The sequence below is a fragment of the Panthera uncia genome (assembly GCF_023721935.1).
Source record: "Panthera uncia isolate 11264 chromosome D3 unlocalized genomic scaffold, Puncia_PCG_1.0 HiC_scaffold_8, whole genome shotgun sequence".
Lineage (NCBI taxonomy): Eukaryota > Metazoa > Chordata > Mammalia > Carnivora > Felidae > Panthera > Panthera uncia.
The window spans coordinates 63,016,861-63,029,069 of NW_026057586.1; the positions used below are offsets into that span (position 1 = coordinate 63,016,861).

Genomic DNA, 12,209 nt, shown 5'->3' on the forward strand with positions numbered 1-12,209 from the left:
TACCCTAGTGCTTAAAATGCCAGGCAGTGTTTCCAGACAATGCCCTGCCCCTCTTCCCTGTCATATCTGGCACCAATGGGAAGATGAGACCCCAGCTCATTGCCCATCTGTAGGCCCTTGACAGAGGTTGACTGCCTCTAAACCTTGGTCTGACTTGCAAATAGCCAAAAACACAATACCCAAGGGAGAGCCTTTGAAAAAGACATCTGTGTTACATGCGGTAAATGAGATTCTCCAAGGTATAGAGGGTGAGAAAAGCTCTTAAAAATATTTATATCAGAAACCACTAGGACACACACAAGCCTGACACAGGCATGCAGGTGGGGGGAGGTGTCTCAGATTGTGCAGACCCCTCTGTCTGATGCCTGCCCTTTCTTGCACCTCAGAGATTCTCCCCTGGGTTTGACCACCTGGTTCATGTAGGTAGTGCCCTCAACTGAAGCAGTCTCAATTTTGAAAAGAAATAGAATTTGAGTATTAAAAGCAAAACGAACCAAATAAAATATAAGAAATAACTTGAAAGTGTTTTATTTATCTTAGCCAATAGGAGATGCACATTAGATTCAGCATTAATAATATGATTGCTTGTTCTCTGAGCAAATAATAGCAGAAAAGACTCATTAATGCCTTAAAGGGTGAAGCACAATATAAACACATATTTAAGTCTTTTGTTATTAAGCCTCACAAAAACTTGCCACATTAAAAAAAAATGCAACTATCTCCTCTGTATGCAAAAATATATTTCAGATATATTGAATAGCTAAAATCAAAGCCAAATAAACAATAAAAAAGGGTATTATTAAACCTCGAGTTAGGAAGGTTTATGTAACAAGATGCAGGAGCGAAGAAAGAAAAGATGGAAACGTTCGGCTGCCTAGAAATCCATGTTGGCCATCCCATCTCTCAGAGCAGCATTGGCATCTCCAGGACTTGAATCAATATCTGTCTGGTGTGGGGTCTTGGATCTAAGAAACCCCTCAGGGAAAGACTGAAATTTGACCTGTGACCAGCAGGGTCGCTGGGGCTTCATCCCAGGGTGTCCACACGCCAGCTACTCACAATAGCCTCCAGGTCTGGGGACTGGGCTCCATGCTCACTGATGGAGACTCAGTGGCAGAGTCCGCTGCACCTGGACTTGGGTGCTGCCCCAGCAGCTGCTTCCTGCCTGGTCCTGTCACGGGGAAAACAAGTCCCAGCCAGCCCAGTGTTCCAGATCACTACTGATTTTGAAGGGTGCTCCTCTGCCTCACCCTCTCCCCAGCCTATAGCTGCTGCTTGACTTTCCTCTACTCTCCATGATCTTACAAACTATGAGCCAAAATACATGCATTATCAGATTTCTCTACAGCACCTTTCTCCTCATCAAACACTTTGTGGTGACTTTGTACTGTTTCCACTGAGCTCAGCTAAACCACATTAACAGAATTCTCTTCTATGCATGGCTTAGCTAGGGTGAGGTATGAGAGAACATTTATGTAAGATCTGGAAGTTGAATGCAAAGCTGTAATCATTATTTCTGTGCCAGCTTCTTCTGCAGGTCACCACCAGCACCAAGGTTAAGGTGAGAGAGTTGCTGATGTTCTGGTCCACACCTTGCTTTCCTTCCCAACTGTGGATCTGGATGACCTAGAGCGAGCACAGGATCAACACTAGAAGAGAGACAGTACCCCTCAAAGATTGCTACTCCTCAGTATGAGGTCCATCCTCATGATAATCCCTTGTTCTGTATCCCTCACAATGATTCTGCTTCTCTAATCAACCCCAGCTGACACTTACCTAGAACCAGGACCTTTGATCTATATATATATACACATCAGGACTCTCCATTTCCCTCCAACACCTTTCATATTAACATACTCCTCTTGGTCTCCACTGCTAGTACCTTCATTCAACCTCTGGATATTGTAGTAGATGCTGTCAGGAACCTGCCCATATTCCCTCAACACTTGCATTTCTGTTTGACTTTTAGTTGCTATCACCTGGGCATCTCTGGCCATGCACGCCATCTGTGCCTGTGTGCCGGTGGCGGGGGGGGGACTGGGATGCAAGAAGCAGCTCTCAACCAATGACCAATGAGAGCTGATGCAGTCAGTCTCCCCCATGACTGAGACACCTACAGTTGGTCCTAATGGGATAGTGCTTAAAACTTGGATAAATGGTACCCTAGTGTCAAAAAGATAAATGCTGGAATGCTGGAATTTCCTTGACCTTGAGGAATACGGTCAAAATGAACAGAGAGAGGTGTTCATGCTACAATGGATTTATTATAAAGGACCAGAGAAACAGCAGTGAACCATTTTCCAGAGGGCTCAGATGACATTCCCTTCATGAAGTGAAGCTGATAGGAGGCACTGCCACTCTGGAGAAGCTCAGTGGTGGCTGTCCACCACAGGCTGGGGCTTATGGTGGGGATACTGCCATGGAAGTGGACTAGTCTTTTTCAATGAGTATAGCAGGATGTTTCAGTGGCAGCACTGAAACCATAGAGACCAGATGGAAGTACTTACCATGAAGGCAGTGTGGTGGCCTTATGCAAGTTCCCTACCCAGATTTCCTTTCAGAGCACCTGTTGGAGGGGGGTGGGGCAGGAAGGCTGGGAGAAGACATGTAGAATGACAACCCTTATCTGCTTCATTCAGGCTGTTCCCATCATTTTACTGGCTGGGTTACAAATGATGGCCCATTCCTGCCCACATGGACATCCTTAATGGGCAACTTTTGATTGGGGACTCCCCATCAGTCTGGATAAGATTTTTCTAGAACTGCAGTCTGAGATTCGTTCTCACCAATCCTTCTTTCCCTTTCTCCTTTCCCAGGTCTCAGACTTGGTCTGGTCTGGAGTAGCATGGTCTGGAGATTATCCCTACCGATTCTTGCTCCTTTCCCTATGAATCCTTACAGCTATTTGTCCTGAAAACCCTCACATATATCTAATCCCATCTTGGTGTCTAATTCTCAGAGGAGTCAAACTGACACAGGCAGAAAGGTTGACTCTGGCCCACAGGGAAAAGTGGAAATGATTAATAGACCATGGTGCACCTAGGTATTGGATGTAGAGGCAGTCACATATTGCTTGACTGATGACCACAAATGAGTGAGCCACACCAATGATTCAGCCACACCAATGGAGAGTCACAAACCCTTCCCAGTTTGCAGACATAAGCTATTTCCAGATCCAGAACACATCAGTAGGAAAGCCAGGTCCACTTGAGGGAGGAACTTGCAATATTTCAGAAATCTTTTTCCAAGGGGATCCTCCCATTATTTACCCAAATAAGTGCCCCAGGACATGGGAATATCCAGATATTTTGAAGGCTGTTGACACAGCTTCTGAGGTGACACAGAAGGCAGGATGACAAAAATGCCACCCTGTTAGTTTGCAGGTAACTACAATACAGAGGACTGGTGATGACTGGATTCCTCCCCATGTCAGTTTCACACTGTGTCCAGTGGGTCTATCTGCAAAACTCGTTGGTGATCATTTTCTGTTTCTGGATGTATAAGTGGTATGAACATACTTAGCTGGTAGAATCCTCATATTCATTCATGACCTGTGGAGCAGGAGTCATTATGACAAAAAAGGCCAAATGCAAGCTCCTGAAATCATGCTCCACCCTCACAAAGCCAATATAGGTGATCAAAAAACCAATATGGCGCATTTAGGTGGAATGGCAGAAAGTATTCCTACCCCCAAAACTTTAAAGAAGATGTGGTGATCCTCATCTTATTACCTTTTAAATCACTCATCTGGTCCTTGAAATTTCTAGTTCGATCAGGGCTAAGAATGGTGACAAACTTAATGGCAGTAAACTTAATCAAGTGGCAACCATAACTGTTCCAGATGTGGTATCATTACCAGAATACCATAGCACTAACTGTATGGAAATTTTTTTTTTACCTCAGGTGTATTAAGACACAATTTACATATATGAAAATGCACCCTCTTTAGTGTATAGTTTTGAGTCTGAACAAATGCATCCAGTCTCACAGCCACCACTGCAATCAAAATATAGAAATTTCCATTACCCTAAAAATCCATCATACCCCTTTGTCATCACTCCCTCCCTCCACCTCCAACCCCTAGCAACAAACTGGTCTCTTTTTTTGTCCCTAGAGTTTTGCATTTTTAGAATGTCATGTAAATGGAATCACACAGTATGCAGCCTTTTTGAAACTGAATCTTTTACATAGTCAACCACACTTGAGACATTCCATGCCTTGCATATATCAGCAGTCACTCATTCATTCGTGTGGCTGAGTTATTATTCCATCGGATGAATGTTCCAGTCATCCATTCACCAATCAAAGAACATTTCTGTTAGCAATTTTTGGTGATTATGAGTAAAGCCACTATAAACATTTGTGTTAAAATATGTTTTCATTTCCCTTGGGTAAATACCTAGGCATATTGTTGAATTGTAAGTAAATGTACATTTAACTTTATACAAAACTGCCAAACTGCTTTCCAAAATAGCTATATCATAATACAATGCCTTTAATAACAGTTATAGCTGTTCCACATTCTTTTAACAAGCTATTCTAACTAGGTGTGTAGTGTTACCTTGTTGTGGTTTTAATTCCTAATGATTGATGGTGTTGAGCATCTTTTCATGTACTTATTGGCCTTCTCTATACTTCTTTACTGAAGTATCTGTTCAAAACTTTTCCCTTATTAAAATTGAATACATTGTTTTCTTATTGTTGAGTTTTGAGAGTTCTTTATATATTCTAGATAGAAGCCCTTTATCAGCTATGTATTTTGCAAATATTTCTCCCAGCCTGTGGCTTGTATTTTAGTTTTCTTAACAGTGTGTCTGAAGAAGAGACATTTTTCATTTTTATAAAGATATCAACTTGTTATTTTATGGATTGATAGTACTTTTGTTTGTTACATCTATGAAATCTTTGCTTAACACAAGGTCACAAAGATTTTCTCCCAGAAGTTTTATAGTTTAAGGATTTCTATTTATGACTATGGGATATTTAGAAATATTTTTGGATGTGATGCTACCCAAATGTTTGTCAATGAGAGAGTGGTTATACAAATGTGGTAATCCATTCCATGAAATATTATGCAGCCATAAAAAAGAATGAGTTACTGATACATGCAACAAATTGGATGAACTTCAAGGGAATTCTGCTGAATGAAAAAAGTCAGTCTCAAAAGACTACCTACTATATGATTATGTTTCTATGACATTCTCAAAAGGACAATTAAAGACATAGAGGATAGATGAGTGCTTGCAGGGGCTGGGGATAGAAGGGATGAGGAGAGGGTGTGGCTATAAAGGGGTAGCATGGAGGAGCCTTGTGGTGATGGTAGAGCTAAATATCTGGATCAGTGGTGATTGTGCAAAGATACATGTGATAACATTAAATGAGCACAGGTAGAATTAGAGAAACCAAAATAAGATCTGGATTATACCAATGTCAACTTCCTGGTATTGATGCCGTACTATAATTATGGAAGATGTTAACAAGCTGGGGAAAAGGTGCATGGAACCTCCCTGTACATTATTTTGCCATTTCATGAAAATCTATAATTATTTCAAAATTAAAAATTTGGAAAAATTCAGTTGCAGATGTTTTGACACTTTCTGCTAAAAAACCACAATACCATGATCCCATCTAATAAAATTATTATAATCCCCTAATAGCTAGTATCTGCTACCCAGTCAAATCTCCACAATGGTCCACAAGATGATTTTTATTTATAGCTACTGTTTTGGAAATTTTGTTTGTTTGTTTGTTTTTTGGTTTGGCCTGAAAAGAAGACCTAATCTCAGTGCATACATTCTGGTTACTTGTTAGATACCTTCAGACTCTTCATTTAAGAATATATACAACTTTTCTTTCTTGATAATCACTTTTCTGACAGTCCAAGCCAATTTTCTTTTCCAGCGTTCCACAGTCTGGGTTTGTCTGGCTGTTTTCCTGGGGCCCCTGTATTTCCTGAGAACTGGGAGTAAAAGCTAGAAGCTTGACTATCTTCAGGTACAATGTTTTCAACTCCACTGGCATAGAGTACTTCCCATTATTCCCTCCAGAAGGGACCCGTGTTGGATCATTCCATTAAGACAGAAGCCAGGATGGAGGGCCTGGGCGATTCATTTGGTTAAGTGTCTGACTTCGGCTCAGGTAATGGTCTGGAGGCTTGTGGGTTTGAGTCCTGTGTCGAGCTTTCTGTGTCAGCACAGAGCCTCATTCAGATCCTCTGTCCCGCCCCCTCTCTCTGCTCCTCCCCCCCCCTTTCTCTCTCTCTTAAATATAAATGAACATTTTTTAAAAGAGAGAGAAGCTAGGGTTGAGCCCTGCATGGGAGGTGACTCTGCATTGAAGGTGACAGCCAAATTTCTCCCATGGAAATGTCCATGTTCCTTTTGTGAGTAGACTTGTGGGATGACATGACTGCACCAAGCACATGCTTTGTACCCTGCTAACCAAGAATCCAAGAGTTTTGGCACATATCTATGGTTCTTGCCTTAATCATTACTATGATCACATTAAGCATTGCAAAAGACTGATTTTCCCATTCCGGGGGTCTCTTTCCTTGTGTAAAACCCATTTCTCCATTCAGTGTGTTCTAAATCATCATCCCTTTGAGAAGTAGCTGGAATGAAAATTGACCCACATTTGTGTAAATACTGAAAACAAAATTAAACGTACTGTTTTTGACATATCCACCTGTTCCTGATTACAGACCAATTTGAATGGGCTTCTACTGGTCAAAAACAGAACTTCCAATAATTGCAATGGATTTAAACACCTCAGATATGCTTATATCCATAGACTTAGCATGACACTAACAAATCAAAGTTGGATGAAGCTGGCACACAGCCTTGTTACTTTGATAGTTGGTAAAAAAAAAAAAAAAAGGAAAAAAGATCAAATATTTATCCTGCCTTTGCCATACACATAGTTCCTCAGGTGACTAAATCCCTGATGAGGGGAAGTTTTCTTACCAAAGGAAGAAGGAGGAAGGCAAGAATGAGGACATCTCCAGCTAGCACCCAGTAATGAACGAATGGCTTTGGGCATTGTGCTCCCATCACAAATACACAATTTAGAATGAAACACAAGAGGCTTCCATGTCCTAAAGGGCCTCTGGAGGCTAATTCCACCCTCCCCTGTTGTGGGGACCACTTCCTCGAGCTCGTCTTGCCAAACTGTGTCACAACCACTCTATCTATATGCTCCGGGAACCCCTTGCATCTTCACTCTGTCTGCTTGGCATGCTCCAGCCCTCAAGACCCTTGGGTCTTCCTCAGATTTCAAGGGTCTCAGGGTCTAACTCAGGTCAGAATGGTGGGTTCCCTCTTCAGTACCACTGATGCCATACCAAGCCCATCGGGTTCTGTGTTTCTGTCTCAAATTTGTGAGCTGTGTCAAGCATTTCTGTCACAGACCACAGCTCTGAGCACCACACACCTTTGTTCTGTGTCACACCTGGGAGCCCTGTAGAGAGAGGCTTAGGGGTGATGGGGGTGGGGGAGCTCTTTACAGTATCAGCGACCAGATCCCCCCTCCTCTCCAACATCTCACTCCTCTGTTACTGATTCAGAAAGTTCTCCCTGCATCGGCCGATTTTGACCTATTCCTTCCCACACCATTCCCAGTTGCTGTACACCATCACCAGCTTCATATGTAAGGCATCAGAGGTGTGTGTGTGTGTGTGTGCATATGTGAGAGAAAGACTCTGACAGAAAGACAAACAGATGGACAGAATGTGGCCACTCACTGATGTGACATGATTTCCCTTCTTAGGGAATCCCAATGACCCCAGCCGTCTCAGGGGATCTTAGAATGAATGAATGGCAGGGTCTTTGCAACTCAAGAATTCATTCAGTTATGTGATCAATTACTCATTCACCTATTCGCTCAACTCTGTTATCACCTCATGTTTACCAGACACATCAAATGAGTAGAAGAGATCCTGCCCACCAAGAATGTGCAGATTAGTGAAGGAGAGAGACCTGCAGGGTAAATTTAGGTCTGTCTGGTAGGTGCTAAACATAGTTAGGAAAACACAATAGCTGCACATGACAGGAAGCTAGTAACTGCCTAAAGAGGTCAGGGAAATCTTGGCCAAGGAGTGAGATTTGAGATCACTGTGGAGCCCAGAGTTGGGGAAGTCAGCTGGAGGACACTGTAAAGGGACAGGGAGTTCTGTCTGCAAATGAATGGCTTAGGAAAAGCGTCCGAAGCAACCACAAGGATGAGGTGTTGGATCAATTGCAGATGAATTAATGTGGCAGAAACACTGAGGGCAGGTGGATAAGACCTTGGACTTGGGACCAGATCTGGACCAGCTTCCGAAGGCTTGTCACGAGAAGGAGTCTGAATTCAATCCTTTCAATCTGTACGGTCCTGCCCAAGACACAGACGGCTGTTGGTCACTTGGAAAGTAGCTGGTCCAAACAGAGAGGAGCCACGAGTGCAAACTACACACTGGGTTTTGAAGATTTTGCATGACAACAAAAGAGTTTAAACCGTCTCATAGCTAATTTTTAGATTGCATGCCAAAATGATAATACTTGGGATGGATGGAGTTAAATAAAATGTACTATTAAAAATCATTGTGGGGGCGCCTGGTGGCTCAGTCGGTTGAGCGGCCGACTTCGGCTCAGGTCATGATCTCGTGGTCTGTGAGTTCGAGCCCCGCGACGGGCTCTGTGCTGACAGCTCGGAGCCTGGAGCCTGTTTCAGATTCTGTGTCTCCGTCTCTCTGACCCTCCCCCATTCATGCTCTGTCTCTCTCTGTCTCAAAAATAAGTAAAACGTTAAAAAAAATTTTTTTTAAATCATTGTGGGGCACCCAGTGGCTCAGTTGGTTAAGCGTCCGACTCTTGATTTCAGCTCAGTTCACGATCTCACGGGTTGTGGGGGCAAGCGAAGGAGTTGGGCTCTTTGCTGACAGTGAGGAGCCTGCTTAGGATTGTCTTTCTCCCTCTCTCTCTGTCCCTCCTCCACTTGCACACGCATGCTCGCTTGCTCTCTCTCTCTCTCTCAAAATGAATAAACTCACAAAAATCATTTCACCTGTTTCTTATTTCCTTCCTCAAAAAATGTAGCCAACAAAAAATTGAAAATTGCAAATGTGGCTTGCATATGTGCCTTCAAAGGTGAGAGACAAAGGTTGGAGAGGAGTGCAGGCAGGACCAGATCTGGGAGTGAAAATGAGGAGGAGCTGCAGCAGGGGACAGGCAGGAGGCCAGCCAATGGTGGAGGTGAAAAATGACTCAGGCTAAAGGAATGGACTCAGACTTGACAAGGAGGAAGGCCAGGCCTGGTCACTGATGAGGAAATATTAACACTACTCTTTTGTGGAGGAGCCATTAAAGTGCTTTATAGAAATCAGTCAGTGCTATTATGATCCTCTTTACATACAACAAAGGGGATGTTGGCCTAGAATTCCAATGGCCCTTCCGGGGCTGACCAGAGCTAAGACTCACACTCTGGCTGGCCTGAGGCCCAAGTCCAGGGGCTCACCCTGCATGGATCTGGTGGGGCAGAGCGTTAGGATAATGGAGGAGCCCAACCTGACTCTCTGCTCTCTGGGTTTCTTGTCAAAGCATGGAATCCCAGAATCACAAAGGATGAAAGCAGAACAGCAGGTTAAGTGGCCACCTGGCTGGCCTTTAGGAACATGGGCCTGGGGGCCCCTGTCTGGGGGCAAAGGTCTGATGCAGGAAGAGTGCAGTGCATTTGAGGAAGTAGAGGCTCAGAGGGTACCTGGAGCGTGGCATGAGCTGAGACCATTGTTTTGCACATGTGGAAGGGCCAGTATTGACACATGCCCACTCTCAGGGGGACCCCTTGATAAAGGGACGCTCTCAGCCAAGTTTGGGATCACAGGGGAGATGGTTTGCCTGCCACCTCTCTGAGTTTGAGGCATGTCCACTCTATGTACCTATGTACATGGTCTCTCTCTGCAGGGCACATCCCGACCCACCACCCAGGGGCTCAGGATGCTGTGCTATGGGTCAGGCCTGCAGGAATGCACCTATACCCTCTTCACCCAAGAAGCCTATCAGTGAGGCCACACCCCCTACCTGCAGGTTTCTCCAGGGGTCCAGAGGTTTCCATGGAGTTATCAGACAGGAAGAAGTGAGGTTCACCTTGATTATCCCACCAAACATGGCTAGATTGAAACCCAGTGGCAGTAGTGTTTCGCCGGAGCAGGGGCTGGTAAGCTCTGGTGCCATATCTGGCCCAGCCCTATGTTTCTGTAAATAAAATTAAGTAGGAGCACAGCCATGCCCATATGTTTACATAGTATTGCCTGTGGCCGCTCTCACATTATAAGGACAGAACAGAGTAGTTGGGACAAAGATCATATGGCTTGGAAAGCCCAAGTGATTTACTATCTGGCCCTTCATAGAAAATATCTGCCAGCCCCTGCCACTCTCTTGGGCCAAAGAATACGCCCATTTCTCTCAAGGGTGTTTAATCAAGGTGATTTTGCCACCTGGAGGGCATTTGGCAATGCCTGGAGACATTTCTGGGTGTCATCATTAGGGGCAGGAGGGCACAGGTGCTGGCATTTGGTGGGTAGAGGCCAGGGATGCTGCTGGACATCCTACAGTGCACAAGACAGCCTCACAACAGAGAAGTGACTGTCCCAATGTCAGAATACCGACGTGGAGGACCCTCTCCAGACCTATCACTCAGGACCCACTGTCCTCCCCAGAGGCCCAATAGAGGCGTTTTCTAAGTTGTTGACCCTGTAACTCCTGCACAATAGAGCAGACTGTCCTCAACAGAATCGTCCCCCAGGGTGCAGCTCCTGCCCCTCAGAACCCACAAGAGCAGGAGCTAGCATTTTGCCTAGCCAGTCTCCTGGGCTATCACCCTAGGCTGGTTCTAGGATGCATTCCACTCATTCTCACCTTTCCCAGAACATCTGGGGCCTCCTCAGAACAATTCAGCACACCAGACATACAAACTCAGCAAGACAACTTCTCAAGACACAAGCAACTTTAATCCCCAAATCCCACATTCAGGGGGGTCTAAGCAAGTTTCCGGACAGGAAGAAGCTGAGCGGCTTTCTCCTTTGCTCTGTGAAGCCCATAGCCCACCCTCCTTGCCCACACTCGCCTCTTTCTGAGGAAGTGTGCCCTTTGGTCTCTAGTTCAACGTGTGTCTGGGGGTGCTGGGGACCCCAAAACAGCAGGCTCCTTTTCTTCCCTTCTCTCTCCCCTCATCTCCCTTTCTTTATCCAAGACCTGGAATCCCAGAGAACAGTAATACATAGCCTCATCCTCAGGCTGCAGCCCAGAGATGCTCAAATAGCCCGTGTTCTTGGCCACATCTTTGGATCCAGAGAAGCGAGGGGGAATCTTGAAGCCCTGGCTGTGGTCTGAGTGGGAGAAATATCTCAGCAAGAATCTTGGAGGGTGGCCGGGCCTCTGCTGGTACCAGTAGATGTTATAAATCCTGACATCGTAGTCTCTGCTCAAGGTGCAGGCCAGACGGATTGTTGTTCCAAGGGGCGAGGACACAAATGGTGGCTGGTTCAGCATGGGCTGAGAGACACAGCCTGGGGACAGAGAAGCACCTGAGCATCAAGGCAGAAGAGGGCAGGGGATGGGGCCAGGGGTTGTTAGCTCTGGGGTGTTCTCACCTGCCCAGTGGGTGAACAGTGCCAGCAGGACAGGAATCCACGACATGGTGCTGAACTCCGTCTTCTTTGTGCTGCCAGGGCTCCTGGGACCATCTCGGGGCTGGGCCAGCATCCGCCTGCGCCCTCCCAGGGGTGGGGTCATTGCACGCCTGGTTCTCAGCCACCACTTTCCCGAACTTTCTTGAGTTTGCAGTGTCGGTTGGGGAATGGCCACATGGCAGCCTCTGTGGCTCTTTCCTTGGCCCCATGGGAGCGTCCAGGGAGGAAGCACCTGCCTGAGGCTCATGGACCACTGCCCAGGAGGCCAGCCTGCAAAGTTGGATCCCTGAGGTAGAGTAACCTCACCATCCTCCTGAGGAAGCTGAACCCCACAGAAATCTGGTTCTTGTCCAAATTCACATGCCTGGTGAAGCAGTAGAGAGGACGCGTCCTCACGGGGGTGAAAACACTTGCTTTGTACAGCAGAAATTCTGGGGTTCTGGGGTGAGTGGGATACTCTGTCCCCTTCCACACTCCTGCCATTCCGTCCCACCAAACCCAGCCCCCTTTCCCTCCTAGAATGTAGCAGCAGGGACCCACAGCTTCT

At 45.6% G+C, this 12,209-nt stretch overlaps 1 protein-coding gene across 1 annotated transcript; it reads right to left on the bottom strand.

Moving 5' to 3' along the window:
- Positions 1–11,011: 11,011 nt before the first annotated feature.
- On the bottom strand, positions 11,012–11,787 carry LOC125914879 (immunoglobulin iota chain-like). Its single transcript, XM_049620526.1, has one exon. It carries the CDS (start codon positions 11,520–11,522, stop codon positions 11,133–11,135), a length of 390 nt encoding a protein of 129 aa, XP_049476483.1. The 5' UTR covers positions 11,523–11,787; the 3' UTR covers positions 11,012–11,132.
- Between the last annotated feature and the right edge of the window lie 422 nt (positions 11,788–12,209).